Source organism: Cynocephalus volans, chromosome 12 (assembly GCF_027409185.1).
Source record: "Cynocephalus volans isolate mCynVol1 chromosome 12, mCynVol1.pri, whole genome shotgun sequence".
NCBI lineage: Eukaryota > Metazoa > Chordata > Mammalia > Dermoptera > Cynocephalidae > Cynocephalus > Cynocephalus volans.
The window spans coordinates 14,649,370-14,667,222 of NC_084471.1; the positions used below are offsets into that span (position 1 = coordinate 14,649,370).

Below are 17,853 nucleotides of genomic sequence, written 5' to 3' on the forward strand. Positions count from 1 at the left end.
TCCAGTCCTCGCACTTTGCAAAGTCCTCTCACCTCCTCTTAGGACCTCTTGACTGCTCTGCAAGGCGGGCCTGCTGGTGGTTACTACTTCCATTTTACAGATAGGAAAACTGAGGCTCAGACAGGGCATGTGGTTTGCCCAAGGTGTTGTTGCAAGGAAATAGAGAGTTGAAAGAAAACTCAGCCTTTTCTGGACAGAGAATGGCTGGTTTTTTAGCTGGGTCCCTTGCATATGTCCTGGAAAGAGAAACTCCGAAAAGAGCTCACATCTTTCTCTTCATTCATGCCAGGAATGTCAGCATCCCTTCCCAATCCAGCAGAATGACCAAAGACACTAAATTTGGTTTTAAAATTCAAAGAAGAAATTTCCTAAATTTCTCTCTTATTCTGGGATGTTCACATCAAAGCCACAAAGACCGTGTTAGACAAGGGCCAACTACAAGGTTATAGAGCAAGCATTCTTGCAGCGTGAGTCAGCACCACCCTTCCGTCATCCCGGATGGAACCCAAGTTGTTCATCTCTATATCAGATCCATTTATGGAGTGCTCAGTAGGTGCTCAATAAATGTGTCATACATGAGTGCATGAACAGACAGCCTCTCCTTGGCCTCTTCTGTGCCTCAGTGCTCACCAAAGTACGGGCCAGAAGGGTCCTCAGAAACCTTCTTGTCCATGCCTCATGTTACAGATGAGGTCCAGAGGGGGTAAGTGACCAGCCAGAGGTCACACAGCCAATTAGAGGAAGCACAGGTGCAAAAGGATGACTTCCCTGTTCCAGAGCTCATCCTGAGATATCCAGCCTGACCCTTGATTCAGGAGAGCAACTGTGGGCAGGTGAGACGAGGGCCATCCTTTAGTGTTCATCCTGCTGCTGAGTCCAGTGTGGCCTCCCACGGCATGCACAGCATAGCTTCCTGGCTTGTGAGCCATCTTTTGACTGTGAGATTGATTCCCCACCCCCAGCGGCCCAAGGCACCATCTACCACCTGCCTTCACCTGGGGAGGAGAGTGGCTTGTTTGGGGAGAGGACGTCCGGTCCCTATGTTGGAGTGGCACAGACACTGCCCCATTTGGGGTGCGGAGGTGGAAGGAAGTGGAGGGCAGGGACACAGGTCTGCTGGATGACAGGGCCCCAGTGAGGCTGCATGTCCAATGGGTACTGGGGGAGGAGGGTGATCCAGGCAGGGAACCAGGCAGAGGCCAGCTGACCTTGAGCAGGAGGATAATAGCCCATGGAGGGAGCCAGCCTGTGCAGAGCAGTGGGCATCAGCATGGGGCCCTGTCATATGAGAGGTCAGGAGAGAGAAGTGAGTCCTAGGCTTTACCCTGGGCTGTCCCTGCAGCTTTCCAGCCTTCCCCCCAGGATGTGGGCAGTTGAGGGTGGGTAGCGTGACCAACTTGTCCTGCTTTGCCCAGGACTTTCTGGGTTTAGCATTGAAAGTCCTGTGTGGACTCATGCAAACCTGGATGGTTGGTCACCGTAGGTGGGGAGAAGTGCATGGCGTGGGGGCCAGGACACTTGGTCCTAATCCCAGCACTTGCAGCAATCATTTCACGTGGCAAAGTCACTTTGCTTCTCAGAGCCCATTTTCTGCATTAGCAAAAAATTCCAGAGCCTATGTGTTCCATCTGCGTGTACTGAACTTCACTCTGTGACCCCGTTTTGTAAACTGTGAAGTTTTGCACAAACAATCCAAACCACTCTCTGGTGAAAGGAGAGGCACTATGATTGTCACAGAGGGGAGGAGGACATGGGGATGGAGAGAGACCAGACCCTTGTCCCAGGCCCTACTGTTTTCCAGGCTCCTCCTTGCCCCCATGCTGTCTCTAAGCTTCCCTCGCACTTTCTACTGTAGACTGAGCCTCCAAGATGTGTCCGCACCTCTGGGTCTGGCTGGGATGTTCCCAGACAACGGAACCCTCCTGCCCCCTTGATGACTCAGCCACCACTTACAGCCACATCCAGATTTGAGGGCTGGGCCAAGTCAGCCTCACTCAGCTGCTGCAGAGCGCCGAGGCTACCCATCTTCTCCTGCTTCCGCCACTTGGCTCGCTGATTCTGGAACCAGATCTGTGGTTAGGGAGTAAGGATGGAGATAAATAAGAGGTTTTCTCCTTCTAGTACTTCTCCCCAAATGCATAATAATGACACTTCCCAAGGGACTGGCACTTTATAGTTTATAAAGCTCCACACCATCCAGAATTTCTTTGGATTTGGAGGTCAGCCTTCTGAGAGGGGACCACGGTTGCAACCTTCAACACCTACAGGGCAGGGGAATATGCGTGAGTGAGCAGCTGGGTGCCCTATAATCTGGGGGTGGGGGATTGTGGGGGGGGTGTGGGGGGAAGTTGGTGGTGAACAGAGTCTAACAGGGCAGCTTCTCAGCTCTTGACAACAGCCACCATGTGGAAATGTGAGCACAGTGTTGCAGGTTTATCCAGTTTCCAAGGTGGAAATCCTGATTTTTATATGAAAGCTTCTGAGTTTTAAAGTACTGTGCAGACCAAATAAAACCCATTTGTGGGCTGTTTCTCACCAGCAGAACACCAGTTTGCAATCCCTGAGGGCCCCTTGGCATCTACAGGTTGAACACTGGCAGCTCCCTGTATTTATGAGTGCCCTGATGGTCCCTGACATGCAGCCATCTGTGCTTGGTAATTCTGCTGAGGAGCTGGTGAATTCTGGGCTTTACAGCAGAAGCAGGTGCTACACACTTAGCTGGTGCCATATTCCAAATGGGAAGAAAAAAGGGAGAAGTCTAGGATGGGTGGCCTTTTGCCAAAGAAAAAAAGGTTGGATAAAATAAAGAGCAATGCTGACCTGGGCCCTGGTTCAGATTTTGAATTAGAATAAGTCCATGGATTTGTTTAAAATATATATATGAAAAATAAAAGAATGATTTAGAAAACTGTTTTAGAGAGAGTGCCAACAGGGCCACAATTAGATTTGGTAGAACTTCATGTGCTTGAGTGCTACTGACAAAATTGGGGATGTGTGGACAGCACAGGATGTACCCCTGGTGAGTGACCAGGAGCTACTGTATTTCTAACCATAGATGAAGCAATAGACAGTCTGGGGTGAAGAGATTACAGATGATTGATTAGGCTGTTGGTGTTTAAACCAGGTCTCTCACCATGGATCCAGGCTTCCTTCTTCTTCTCTGTGCTTCCTCCAAAAGTGATACCCATGTGGTCTAGATCAGGGCTGGCAAATGTGGGGGAGTTAAATCTGCAGGCTAAATTTGACCTTCCACCTGCTTTTGAATGGGCCATGAGCTAAAAGTGGTTTCCACATTTTTAAATGATTGGGGAAAAACATAAAAAAAAAAGAATAATATTTTGTGACTCTGGCAGATTATACAAAATTCGACTTGCTGTGTTCATAGTTAAAGTTTTATTGGAACACCACCATGCTCATTTGTTTACATATTGTCTGTGGCTGCTCTTGTGTTACCATGGCAGCACTGAATGGTTTCTGTGACAGTGACCGTGTACTCCGCAAAGCCTAAAGTTGCTACCATCTGCCCCTTTACAGAAAAAGTATGTTGACCCCTGGTCTAGATTGCCAAGGAACTATTTTGTGAATGAGGCTGCGTGGTGAATGATGTTCTGGAACGTGACCAAGCAGGGAGTAAGGGCACAGAAGCAGAGATCAATGGCGATCCCCGATGGAGCTCCATTTTCCCGCTTAAAGGAGAGAAACCATCTTGCAACTAAGGTGACCTCATTTCCTAGAAAATATATTTGGCCAGTACAACTGTGCTCATGGGATAAAGCCAATGGAAAGTTTCAGATGGGGCAGCCAAGAGGGGCCCAGGCTGCATATTGTGCCTCACCCTGGTCCCCAGTGCATCGAGGCTGAGGGATGAGGGCAGGGACAGCTGTACCTGCACCCGAGCTTCTGGGAGGTTGATCCTGGCTGCCAGCTGGCTGCGAATGTGGACATCTGGGTAGTGGGTAAAGTGGAAGATCTTCTCCAGCTCATGCAGCTGCTCCGTGGTGAAGGTGGTTCGAACCCTCCGCTTGCTCTTTCTCTCTTCTGCATGGAAGAGGGTCCAAGTTGGGCCAGTGGCCCTGGTGTCAGCACCTCAGTGAGGCTTTTGTGTTGCCTTGTTCTATCTTTTCAACCCCTGCTGCCACTACTGAATCTTGGCCCTTGGCTCCTCTGGCTTGGAGCTTCAAAATATTTTCTTTCCTAAAACCCCTGCCTCTAGGCTGATCCCTCCCCTCCCCCTGGACAGTGAGGCCAAGTGAGCTTCTTAAAAAATCCTCTGGGATTGTGCCTTTCTGCTGCTCAGATGCCTTCAGCCACTGCCCTTCATGTACAACAGGTGACAGCAAACTAGTTTCTGTTTTTAAGTAAAGTTTTTTTTTTAAAAAGGTGACCAGTAAGGGGATCTTAACCCTTGACTTGGTGTTGTCAGCACCACACTCTCCCAAGGGAGCCACGGGCCGGCCCTCAGTAAAGTTTTATTAGAAGAATCAACCAGCATTGCCCTCAGCTCCTGGATGGAGCCAAGTGACAGTGGACGTTGGAGGAAGGACCAAAGCACATGCTGGTAGGTTAGTTCTCCTGACCATGGACTTCTGAGGACAGGGTTGCAATTCTAGTCTCACTTGGAACAGACAGTCTACACGATGTGATGGTAGGAGTTGTCGAATAGACACAACTCCCCTCCCCAAACCACCTTTGCTTTTGGGGAAAATGGAATCCCCACCATTCTAGTTGACTACCATGCCTCTCCTAATTTCTTCCTCATTCCTATAAGAAAAATCTAGTCTCAGAAAATGATGGAGAACCTAGGTATCTCCTGTCCCAGGGACACTCACACTTGCTCCAAGGACTCAAAGCCTTCAATGCAAGGGGACCCATGCTTGCCTGCTGTCCTCTGTCTACACTGTGAACTCCTGGAGGACAGAGATTGTGTCTTAGACTGGTTGAGTAACTGGCACCTAGTGGGAGCTTAATAAATATTTGCTCTAAATGAGTAAATGTGAAATTGAGGCTCTGTATTCACTTTTACATGATTTGTCAGAAATTTTGTACAATGTCAGAGGTCACATGTCAGATAGGATAGTGGAATCTGAGCTCCACCTGAGGTCTCCTAATTCCCAGCCCACTTTCTTTTTTCCTAAATAAGAGAGGTAAAACCACCACAAACTATGAATTGGAGTAGACACTCAGTGAAAAACGGATTGCATTTGTGATTGTTTAATAACTAAAGAGATTAACTATGTGTGTGAACTTATTATCGATCCTGCTATCATTGGACGGTAGAAAACCCACTGAGCTGGACATCAGAAGACCTGAGCTCTGTTCCTGGATTCACTTTACAACTTGGGCCACATTTTATTCACCCTCTGGGCCTCAGTCTCCCCATCTGTAGAATGGCGGAAAAAGAGGGGTTGAATGATCAAGTCACCAAGGCCAAATCCACCCTGATATTCCACAATCCTCTTTCGTTTCAGGTGGAGGCTGAATGGTGTAAAAGACCTTGCCTCAGGCTTGCCTGAGATTTCCTCTACTGGAATCCACCAGGCCCAGCTGCCTCTGTTACAGAAATGAGCATTCATGGTTTGCTTTCAGTCTTGCTCCTCCCTACCACACTTCACATTGGTTGTTAATCCTTTTTTATACCTTCAAAGTTCTTTTGCTCACGTTTGCTGACTGTTGGAAGCTTCTTGGAGTAGGACAGCAAGGTTTTAAACATTCTTGCCCACTAGAGTAAGCTATTGGCTTGTGAACCACCTTTGGTAGGAGTCTGATTTCTATCTCTCCTCTACCCCCTCCTCCTCCCCAAGTCACACTGCTTTTTAAATCTTTTTTGTTTTTAAAGAGATATTTATTCTATGATTAGAGCTGGTGGTGTGTTTAAGAGATAGAGCTGAAGCCAATCAGATTGATGTAGAGATAAAAGGCAGTGTTAATCCATTGCCAATAATTTAGTGAATGTCTTCTGTGCACCCAGCATTTAACAGGCAAGAGGACCTGTCTGCAGGAGTGCGAGATGAATAAGCCATGCTTGATGGTATCGCATTAACCCATTCATTCATCATTTGGTCTGCATTTTAGATGATAGTAAATGGTTTAATGTGGTTCTATAGGAAGTTGCAAAAAAGTTGACAGAAGGGAAGATTCCAGGTTGGCTGGGCAAACAGCATAGAGTTGAGATTTTCCTGAGAATATGGAACTGTGGAGTGAATGTACTAGAGTGAATGTAGGATATAGAACCAGGATACAGGACACAAAAGTACCTGGAGAACAGAGGTTTAGGAATAGAAGGTAGATTATAACCAAAACAAGCCACTCCTCCATTTCCTTCAGAAGGAAACTCAGGAAAAGAAGGATTTATAACTAAGAATAGACTCCTTAATAAAATAATTATTTCAAACCTTCCACTTGTGTAACTAAGGGAACAGCTATTAAGGTATATATAGCTTTTCCATATTCTGAGCAGGACTGGAAGAACATGATTTGGAGGTAGGGTTGCAGAAGCAAAAGATCTAAAGCCCATTCTGCATAATAACTTGACGGCTGACTTCATGGAGAGGGGGCTGCCTGGCAAATTACAGTCTGCTTAGAAAAATATTTTTTTCTCATTAGCTATGAGCTATACATTCTCAGGATAAGTGTTTGTCCTTGAGAGATGGTGATGATGATGGTGCTTGGTGTGTGTGTCTAACAGCTCTAGTGACTTCTCCAAGAATAAACAGGGCTGCCTAAAATTCACACTGATGGGAAATGGAGGCTGAGCTCCAAATGGACTAGCCTGTGGGACTCAGGTTGCCAAAACCCCTCACCTCAGATTGACTGTAGGTTCTTGGGATGTCAACAGTCAGCACTGTCCTCATACAGCCTTTCTCTGGATGTTATTTCAGACTGAAGAAGAAGGATCTCAGAGCCGAGATCATTCCCAGTGGTTGAGGCTCCCTGACTTATGACTGGAGACACCCAAGCAGAAGGCCGAGAGCAATTTTGGGAGAGACAAATAGACTTGAACCTGGAGTCAGGGAAACGAGGTTAGGATCTAAGCTGTAACTTTTGAAAGGTTTAACTCTTTAGAGCTGCACTGTCTGACTACATGTGGCTATTTAAATTAAACAAAATAAAGCATATTCTGTTTCTAACTTAAAGTTTCTCCCTGCATTGCAATTTCCTCTAATTTTCAGAAGTCTCTAGGAACAAAAGTATCTGACAGATATAGCACCGACTTTGATGGTCTTGGGGGACACTGAAAGTGTAAGGAAGGCAAGAGGAAGGCCGGGCTGCCCTACACTCACCTTACTGCTGAAGCCTGGGAGATGGAGGATGTCCTGGGAGGGAATGGTGCCCAGGAGCTTAGGTGGTGACTCAGAGCAGAGTCAACCTGACCGTGGGTCACAGGGCAGGGTGGGGTAGGGAAGAGAAGTGTCTGAAGGGATGGCTCAGGAAGGATAAAGGTCAACCCTTCAGCTTTCCCACCATATGCAGGAGGAGGCTGCGAGGGGGCCAGGAAGGCTGACGCTTGGGTTACAGGCCACAGCCGGTTACGAGAGCGAGAAGCAGAACAACGCAAGTGGGATGTGGAGCAGAGAAGGTGGCAGAAGGAACCTCATTAGACAAGAGGCTGGAAACACGAGCTCATCGATGGACATGCCCGTGCACAGGATGGGATTGTCAGTCACCAGGAAGAGCCGGGATATTCTGAGCCCCTGCCCAGAAAGGACAATGGGTACATTAGGCCCCATTTTCTGAGGCAGGATGGGTCATTCTAGAAGGAGCATTGGATTGGGAGTGAAAAAATCCTTGAGTTCCCTCCAGGCCCAGCATCTCCCTAGCAGGTTCTTGGCAGAGAAGCCAAGAAGCAGGTGGTCACAGCCCAGCCCACCCAGTGTGGCCAGCCAAGGGCACCCTGGGAGTGGGCACGTGGGGGCGGCGGGGAGAGGGGGATGGAGGTGGCAAGGAAGTGCCACCCCTTTCAAGTTGCTCCTCTCCCTGTTATTAATTGTGCGAGCTGTGAATCACACTTCAGTAGGTCTTCAAAGAGAACGAGTCAGCAGAACTTAATTAAACCTGAGCCGTTTAGCACATCGATCATAAGAAATACACAATTTACACAGGTGATTAGGCTTCCTAATTATAGACCGTTGTTTTTCTGAGCTCGGCTCCCTCCTTCTTTGCCTTCTGCTAATTGGCCCGGGCTGTGCAGCTAAAGGCCAGGGGTGGGGGTGGGGTGGTGGGGGGTTGTCACTGGGGAAGTCTCTGGAAATGGGCCTTTTCCTTGTCTTCCGAATGCAGTGGGTTCCTCAAGGAGGAGCTCCAGGACACCCTTTGGAGCCCTCCTGCAGGCTGAGGACGCCTCCTGTCACACGAAGGTGGGGTGCTGCCAGGAATCTCCCCAGGCTGACCTGCGCTGGCCACTCTCTTTGGTCAGGCCATAGACTTCCTATAGCTCCCTCGTGCTATTTCTTAATTTCCTCTAAGGCAATACATTTCCCTCTCTATTTTAGCCAACCTATGACAGTTTTTATCAATTGGAACCAAAGGGTTCTTACTAATATTGGCCATTGTACCCTTTCCTGCCTGAAGCCCTAACATGTTTCTTCATTCCTCTTGAAATGAAAAAGCAAAAATAAAAATCTCTACTGTGACCTACAAGGCTCAGTGTGGGTTGGCCCCTTTCTATCTCCCAGACCTTGTAGTGGATTGAATTATTCCCCCCGCCAAACTCCGTGAAGCTTGAATTGTGTCCCCCAAGTTTTATGCATTAGAAACTTGACCTCCACTTTGACTGTCAAGAGGGTGGGAAATCCTATTATGGTAATTGAGAGGTGGAGCCTTGAAGAGGTGATTGGATTGTAGGACTGTGCAGTAGTGAATGGGTTAATAATGGTGGTCAGGGGCATGGTTCTGAGGGCTTTAGAAAGAGTGAATGAGAAGCTTGCTTTCTCTGCCTCCACTGTCTTGCAATGTGAGACCCCTGGGTCACTGTTGCTACCACCAGATGGACTTTAAATTTCCCAGCCTCAGAAACTGTGAGCAATAAATTTTGTCTTCTTTATAAATCGCCCAATTCTGTGTCTTTTGTTATAAGCAACAGAAATGGGCTAGTACAGACCTCCTCTGAGAACATCTCTGTCTACCAGTCGGTCCATGCCCTTGGGCTTCCCCTGTGTGGGCTGCCCTCCCCCTCTCACCATGCTCAGGCCATCATATTGCAGCTCAACCATCCCCTTCCCTGGGAAGCTATCCCCAACCTCCCTGACAGACCAACTCTCCCCTGGAATAGGCCCTCAGAGCATCATGTTCCCCTGTCCCCAGCACTCATCTCCGTTGTGACTGTATTTCCATTCCTGGTTCTCGGATGGCTATCTGTCTCCCCTGCTAGACTACAGAGGGCAGGGCTGTGCTCATGTGGGCCCAGCTTAGTGACTCATCTCTACTAAGTGGATTGCAGTGCAAGTGACACGATGTGATTTCTGAGGCAAGGTCATGAAAGGACGCAGCTTCCTCTGGCTCTCTCCCTCTTGGTCACACTCTGAGAGAAGCCATCTGCCATTTTGTGAGGACTCCCAAGCTGCACGTGGAGACCCCTGCACGGGGAGGAACTGAGGCCTCCCACCAGCAGCTGCACCATGTACCAGCACGTGAGCCACGTGGGAAGCGGATCTTTTATTCCAGTCCCGCCTTCGCATGACTGCAGCCCTACACAGTTCCTTTACTGCAATCTTATGAGGGCCCTGAACCTGAACTACCCAGTTAAGTCACTCTCAAATTCCTAATCCACAGAAACTGAGTGGGATAATAAATATTTATTGTTATTTGAAATCACTAAGTTTTGGGATGATTGTCATGCAATAGATATGCCTGGCACTCAGTAGATATTCAGTAGCTATTTGTTGTATGCCTGGATAAAGAATACAATGGATAAATCAAATTTAAGTTAGAGCTGACACTTGCAGCCTCCTCCTCTGCACGTTCAGACTTGTCCTAGCTCTGACATTCTGGGTCCTATGATCACAGCAGATGTTGCCAGTGCCTGGCTCGCATCCCCCAGACATTTCCGTGCTCCAGCTCAACTTCGTACCTCCAGGATTTGTCTTTATGGGCCAAGCCCTGGATATTTCTGAGGAATATACGTGCTCCATTTCCCAAAGGATTTGAGCTTCAGTTACCCACAGGGTCACTGGCTTAATGACACACGTTTATCTGTTGCCTTCCTGCTGGTGTTCCTTGCGCATCCCAAATCAGCTACTTGTGCTCACATCCTTTCCCCAGGGTCTGCTTTTTTGGGGGGAATCCACACTGATATAGTGTTTTTGTATTGGGAGACGTGATGCCTCTACTTTCTTGTACTTCCACAGCGCCTAAGATTGAGCCATTTTCTCTGTTCTAGAATCAGCCGCCAGGTGCCCCCGAGCCAGGTTACAGGTCAGTTTGTGGCTCTGGTGGCAGGGATTGAGAGACAGGGTCCATTGGAAGGAAACCAAACCACATTTATCCTGGGAGAAGTACAAGCTTTGAGCTCCACGTTTTCATACCCTGCTCCTGTCTACTCTGATGGGAGCCCTGGGTCTACCTGGCTGAGAGCCAGAGCTGTTAATCCCAGGGTGATGGGATACGTCACAGGCTGGGCTGCAGCCTGAGTCAGGGCAGCCTCTGCCCGTGCCCGGAGCAGAGCAGAGCAATGCAGGGGAGGAGGAGGAGAGGGGCAGGGAAGAGAAAGGAGCAAGAGGAAGGAGTAGTGGGTAGAACGGTGCTCCCCCAACCCCCAGATATGTCCAAATCCTAACCCCGGGAACTGCTATGAATGTGACCTTATTTGAAAATAGGGTGTTTGTAGATATAATTAAGTTAAGGCTTTTGAGATGAGATCATCCTGAATTTAGGGTGGGTCCCAAATCTCATGACTGGTGTCCTTATAAATGAAAGGAGAGAGGGATTTGACACGCACACACAGACCCGGAGGGGAAGGCCATGTGTGTGAAGATGGGGACAGTCACTGGAGTGATGCGTCCACGTGCCAAAGAAGGCCTCGGAGTGAGAAGCCAGGCGAGGGGCCCAGAGCCCACGCTCCCTTGGAACCTGCAGACGGAACCGATCTCGCTCATGTCTGGATTTTGGGCTTCTGGCCTCCAGAATGAACTGTAAGAGAATAGATGGCTGTGTTTTAAGCCACTCAGTTTGTGGTGATTTGTTATGACAACTATGGGAAACAAATGCAGGGAAAAGAGGAGGAAGAGGAGAAAGAAGGGGCAGGAGGAGCCGTGGCCGCTGACCAGCAAGGGTGCGGCGGCCTCTGAAGAGCAGGAAGGGTTTGGAGGTTGGAGGGTAGCTTCATGCGCCTCGAGGGCCGACAGTGTGTGATGGGAGAGGAGCCTGGGGACGAGAAAGTCAGTGCGTGAAGGACTTTGAATGCCACACTAATGAGTTAGGGGCACGGGTTGATGAACTACAGCATGAGGGCCAAATCTAGCCTGCCGCCTGCCGTTTTAAATAAAGCTTTATGGGCACATAAATATACCTATTCCTTTACACATCATCTGCAGATGATCTTCAGCCCTGACCGTAGAGTTGAGTAATTGTGACAGAGACCATCTGGCCATCAGAGCTTAAAACGACCATGTGGCACTTGGCAGAAAAACTTTGCTGACCCCTGCTATAGGATATTCCTCAAATGCCAAGGATTCCGTGGTCCCGCTGATCAGCTCCACCAGACATGATGGGCGAAGTCAATGACACCCCAAGATGGTGGTGCCAGGGACTGTTACTGCTGCTGACCATGCCCACTGCAGGTGGACGGTCACTATGCTGGTCTCACGCACCTTTCCCTCCCCAGCCTCCAGCCTGGCCTAAGTGAGAACTCGGCAGTTACCCACTGAATGAATGTAATGGCTCTTGAACACACAAGAAAATAGGGTTTCAGGGGTCTTGCCTTTCCTGGGAAGAGAGAGAGGGCAGCTGGGCTCAGCATCCTTCCAGCTAGGGAGACCCTCTTGGATTTGCCATTCACTCAAGACTGGGGAGGGTCCAACCCATAGATCACGAGGGTCCCCACAAGAGTAGGATGTGGGGAGCAGTCTTGGTCCCCGCCATGAAACAAAGCAGGCAGAGCACTGCACTGGCCTTGGAGCCTGGGCAACTGGCCTGGTCCTAGCTCTTGCACGAGCTGGCTCTGTAGCTTGGAACAAGCCACCTTCCCTCCCTGAGCTTCAGACTTTCCCAAGAGTGGTCATTGGACCACCAACCTCAGAATCATTTGGGAGAGCTTGTTAGAATGCAGATTCCTGGGCTCTCCCCTAGACCTAGAGTCTTGGATGCCAGGCCTGGCTTGCTGCATTTTAACACACTCCTCAGGTGACTGACGTGTGGAGGTGATGCCAGTCAGCCACTCCACGCAGCCCTTTACATGTCAAGTGGAGACGAAGAGGAATTTATTCCTCCATTGCTATTGTTGGGCCAGGAAAGGCATTGCTTTTTCTGGTTTTGTTGCCCTTTCCTGCTGAGGGTCCTGAATGAGGGAAGGGACAGAGGACAGGCATCATCAGCAGCAACACGACAGGGCTGGGCTGGGGGCTCCTGTGAGGGCAGGGAGAGGTGTGGGGTGGGGAGAGGGTCCGCCTCCCAGTCACGCTGCTCCTGCCAGACCTGGCATGGCGACTGCTCGTTCCTCAGGGAGGAAGATTCTGCCATGGAGAATGACTATGAGGCAGTCCTCCAAGGTTTCCCAGCAACTAGTTTGCTGTTGAATCAGTCATGGCGTGTCAGAGCTGGGAGGGACCTAAGAATGCTCTGGCTCTGCTCTTTCATGTTACAGGTGGGGAAACTGCGACCCAGAGAGGGAAGTGACTCGCCTGGGGACCTCCTGTGAATAGGTGCCAGATCTGGGCTCAGAGGGCAGGTTTCTTAAATCCCTGCGCTCTTTACGCAGCATGTTTCATGGACTCCAGCTCGCATGCAATTTCCGCAGGTGACCTCTGTGGTTTCTGACAGGTGACCTCGCATCTGTGTTATGATTTGCTTAGAACTGCCGAAATAGACTTTTTTTTGTCTTTCTCATGTAAAAACGTTTATTTTAAAAGAAAATTTCATATGATGACCATAAATGGATTACTAGTATCTTTCATCATAAATGGAAGGCTAGTGTAGAAGTTAATTACTGAACTATTGACATAAATAATCGCTGTCTGCGTGCCCCCCAAAAAGCTATCTTGAAAACTGTCAGTAGGACCTTCGCTGAGCTTTTGGAAATGCTGAATTGCAGGAGAGTGGGAGATGTATGGATTTAAACTTTAAACTGTGTGCAGGAATAATCTAGGGTTCGATTCTAGTGCTAACGACTCACGTAGTTCTTGCGAGTGATTTCTCTTCTCTTCTTGGGTTCATTGTCTATAAGATGGGGCTCACGGATGTGACCATGCAGTGAGAAAATGGCCATGAAAGTATTGTGAGAGCCACAGGGCACGACCCAACGTTATGACCGCTATGTGGCTAGTTCATGCTGGAGTCTGCTCTGGGGGCCAGCAGGTTAGCTGACATGGGACATGCCAGTATCTTCAGTGGAGGCCTAGAAAGCGTGACCTTCTTTCTGCCACCAGCCACTGTCAGGCCAGAGGAAGGAAAGCTGCTCTGAGGTCACATGGCAGAGCAGCGCAGAGCTGAGACCCACACTCTGGGTTCCTGCCTGTCAGCAGGGGGTGCGTGTCCACCGCAGTCCCCTAACGCTGCCTCTCCTCTCCTCGTGCTGACTCTCCAGAAGGGCCCTGAAATCTGTCTGGTCACTGGTATTCAAGGACATGCCTTGGGGTGGCCACCAGCTTGGGGAGGGCGATCAGGGTGGGCAGACCCCGGGCAAAGCTTCAGCCACTAGAAGCTGTGCAGACTGAACTCAGCTTAGGAAGGGAAGAATGTGCAGACTCAGCAGGGGTTTGGGGCAGCCAGTGGCAGGTCCTGATCTTGGTTGTGGCTTACTAGCTACGTAACACTGTTCACCTCTTCTCTTTCTCAGATGAGTTTCCTCATCTGTCCAGTTATGGTAATCATGCCTTTCTACTGAAATTAAAGTACCATGCCGAGTCCATCATCAGTGCTGAATGGAAGGTCACTAGCATTCTTAGCTGTGGCCTAGTTACAGGAACAAGCCCCGGCCTCTGCCTTCTGCAACTAATTGAGCTTTGGTGTTCGCATCTGGAAAACCACAGTTCTGGGCTAGATTGAAAGGTGTCTAAGGCAACCCAGAGCCTGGCATCTCTCTGAATTTTATAACCCTCTGTTCTGTTGGTATGGACGGCACAGCCATCTCTCTGCCTGGGCCCAGCTGGAGTCCAGGGAGTGGAAAGAAAAGATCAGGAGACACTTACCCTGGGGCTGGTCCTGTGGGGGCTTTTCCAGCCGGGAGCCTGTGGCTGTGGCTTGCCTAGTGCCCACTCCACCTGTGCCTTCTGGCTTGACTACGGCAGTCCTCTTAGTGGGCCTCTTCAGGATCTCCTCGATGGAAAAGGACAGGCGCGGCTCCTTTGGGGCCTCGCAGCATCCCAGGCTCTTCCTCTCTACATCCTGTGGACAGCAGGGCTCACTGTGGCACATGCTGTGGGTGGCTGTGAGGAGGGCCACTGTGGGGGGCTCCATGTGTGCCCAGGAAAAGGCCAGTGGATGGCAGCGTACTTCCTCCTGGGGACCTCTGGGGATCAAGAGAGCACACAGAGGTGGAGAACAGGGAACTTCCTGTCAGATTATCCAAGCATGATTCCGTCTCCACAGGGATTTCCATGGGCCACTTCAAAACCTCCTGGATCAAGGAGGCAGATCCCAATGGAAGAGCTGGAAGGTGCCGGATCCTATGCCCACAGGCTCACAGTCCTCTCCAGCTTGACGTCAAAGGAACCCCCATTGCCAAGTTGGGGTTCAGTCTTCCAGAGAAGGGTCTTCTCGGAGGCAACTGCTTTCACAATCACCAGCCTAGGCCAGGGTCCTGAAGGTAACCGCCCAGTTGGGAACAAAGAAAATAGGGAAAAACGGTCAGGGGTGGAAGAAAGAAGGCGTCTGCCTCTGAGGAGCTCTGGAGGCAGTGTGTCCACCTTTGCCCTTTTTCTCTGCCTTGTGGCCCTTTCCTGCTGGCTCTGGCCAGCCTCTGGGAGGTTGGAATGCCACCCTTGGGCCCTAGGTGGCTAAGTCAGTCCTGGGCCACACTGCAGCTTGAGAGGTCTTCCCAGAAGCCCCTCTGGACTTCCTTCAAGTCTGCTGCTGGCAGACTCCAGAATGTGCCTTCTAGAGTGTCAGTGCTTCTGCTGTCCTGCAGGTGGAGGCTGAGGAAGGGGCTCGTTGGGTCACTGCCAGGCCTGTCTCTTCTCTGGGTTGGGGCTGTGGGGTCTGATCCTTCTCAGGCATCTCTGGACCAGCCCTGGCTTTCTTCTGTCCTTGTCTCCCAGACCACACTTCGCATGTCCAGTCCTCTCTCCTCGGCCACCTGGCCGGGGGTACCTTCCCCTCCCTCTTGTAGTCCTTTCACTTCTTTCCTGCCTGCACCCTCTTACCTGTCTCTGAGATAGCACCGAAGGGACCTTTTCTCTCTGTCCCATAAACTGTTGGCTGGGAGCTGACAGTCTGTTCTTGCCAGGAATTCTGCTCCAAATTACTGTGTAACCAAGGAGGAGGGGGCAGTAAAATGGCTGATAAGAGAAGAAACTCTCCACCCTGCTTAAGGCCTAGACGCAGGTGTCAGGGTGGAAAAGGGGCCGGAGGCAGTGGGGGTCTGAAGGACGGATATGGGACGCTCTGGGGAGGGGTGTGCTGGGAAATTGGCCAGATCCAAGCAGGAGAAGGGAAGGTGGGAGCAGGACGTCCGGGAAGTGTGCTCAGGCTCAATAACATGCGTTTACTCAGCGATGGCAGTTCACGGTCATGAATAAGTGGAGGCTGGGCAGGTGCAGTGGGCTGGATGTTGGCTGCACCACCCCTTTCAGATGTGCTTTCATTAGCTTGCAGATATCAGAGCAGGAAAGGCCTTCTTAGGCCCTTATGGTATGTGTGGGGAAACTGAGGCACAGACCAAGGGGATGCAGTGGACGTGATGGCAGGGTCTGATCTAAGCACTCCCCTGGGGAGTTCCATGCTGGCCACAAGGAACCAACTTGTACAAGAGCGATGGATACCCTGGCAGAGACTGTGAATGTGAATCTGGGTGTTAGAATCCAGACCTTCTCACAAGGAGGTGGGGATGGAGAAGGCTGGTCCCCGCTCCCTGAGGAGGGTGAGTCAGGAGAGAGAGGGACTCACTCTGGGATGGGAAATAGGTAAAGATGTCCTGTCTTAGGAACTGTGCCCCTTGGAAATGTCAGGATCTTCAGTTTAGTTAGGGGACACTAGGCTCTGCTGCAGTAACAAGTAAACCCTCAAATCTCAGAGCTTAACTGCTCACCCCTGTCATAGTCTAATGCAGTTGGACATTCATTCGGGGACATGGGTCCCTTCTAAACTGTGATGCCGCCATCCTCCAAGAACAGGCTCCAAGTTGTCTGTGGAAGAGGGGAGAGCGAGAGAGGGAATTTTAATGAGTCAGAGTGGACGTGGCTAACAGAGCTTCTGTTTGTATCCTGTGGCTGGGAGGAGCATATGACCTGCCTAGATGCAAGAGGCTGGAAAATGGCATTTCTCTCTGTGCCAGGAGGAAAATGAGCCAGTTTGGTGACCAGTTTAGTGACCTTCATGGTCAGAAGGCCAGAGTCCCGCAGGAGTCAGGCCCACCGTCAGCTGGCTGAAGGAGCAGTTGCTTGGGAGGCCAAGTTTCTTTCCACTGGGGCAGAAGCAGCTCTGGCAGATGCAGCGGTGCATGGTGAAGGATGAGGACAGGGACTCAGGGTGGAAGTAGCAGCGGCAGTAAAGGACAGAGGTAAAGAGAGAAAGGGATGGAGCCCTTTCTGTGTCCGGGCCTTGTGCCAGGGGCTTTGTACTCATTTAATCCACTCAACAGCCCTATCAATGAAGTGTCCTTAATGCCATTTTACAGCTGAGGAGACACACCCAGAAAGGTGGAGTGGCGGGTGTGAGGTTACACAGCTAACCAGTAGAGGAAGCAGGGTTCAAACCCAGGTGAGTTCTAAAACCCACATCCTGCCCCCACCCCCGCCCTGCCCTTGTCCCCAGCGACTGTCTGGTCCCACCCTCTCACTGTACCGATGAGGGACTGAGCCACCCACAGAGAAGTTGCCAGAATGACACCTATTGTTTCTAGCACCTCATTGATTTCCTTTTATTTTGCTTCTCTCTAGATGAGCTTGCTTATGGGCAGGTTAAGAAAAAGCCCCTGTGGTGCAGACCTGGACACTCACTGTCCTTCCAAACCATCTCTCTGTGCTTAGCCACAGACCTGACATTCTTGGCTTCAATTCTTTCGTCATTCACATGTGTTTCCATTCCACAAGTGTTTCTTGAGCATCTACTCTGTGTCCCAAACTAGGGAGATGCAGGTGAATGAGACACAGTCCCCGTCCTGAAGGACTCATATTCTGGGGTGGTGTAGAGCTCTTAATCCTGTTCATGATGCCAATTGTCTAGCTACAGGACCATGCCAGTTGTTGGGCTCTTTTACCTGCCTGTAATCCCACACCAACTGGGCTGGGTCTGGAGCTCACAGACCCCTCAAGCGCCAGGCTGGGTCACCAGAACCCTCACACGCAGGTCTATGAGCTAGCTAACTGGCAAACAGGTCCTTGGAAGCCATAGGTTGGAAGGAATGTCTGTGCGGGGCAGCAGCTGCAGGAAGCTCTTGCCAGCTAAGGTGGCAGCACCATGCATGCGCAACAACTCCACCCCCCCCACGCACAATTTGCTTACTGAACCACCCCCAACCGGCCCTGAGGTGAGGCACCTGACTAA

At 50.3% G+C, this 17,853-nt stretch overlaps 1 protein-coding gene across 1 annotated transcript; it reads right to left on the bottom strand.

Moving 5' to 3' along the window:
• Window positions 1-1,038: 1,038 nt before the first annotated feature.
• Window positions 1,039-14,607, bottom strand: ISX (intestine specific homeobox). Its single transcript, XM_063115633.1, has 4 exons — window positions 14,340-14,607; window positions 3,887-4,038; window positions 1,954-2,070; window positions 1,039-1,278 (listed from the first exon to the last, which is right to left on the bottom strand). The coding sequence occupies exons 1-4, from the start codon at window positions 14,605-14,607 to the stop codon at window positions 1,039-1,041; spliced, it is 777 nt and encodes a 258-aa protein (XP_062971703.1).
• Window positions 14,608-17,853: the final 3,246 nt, after the last annotated feature.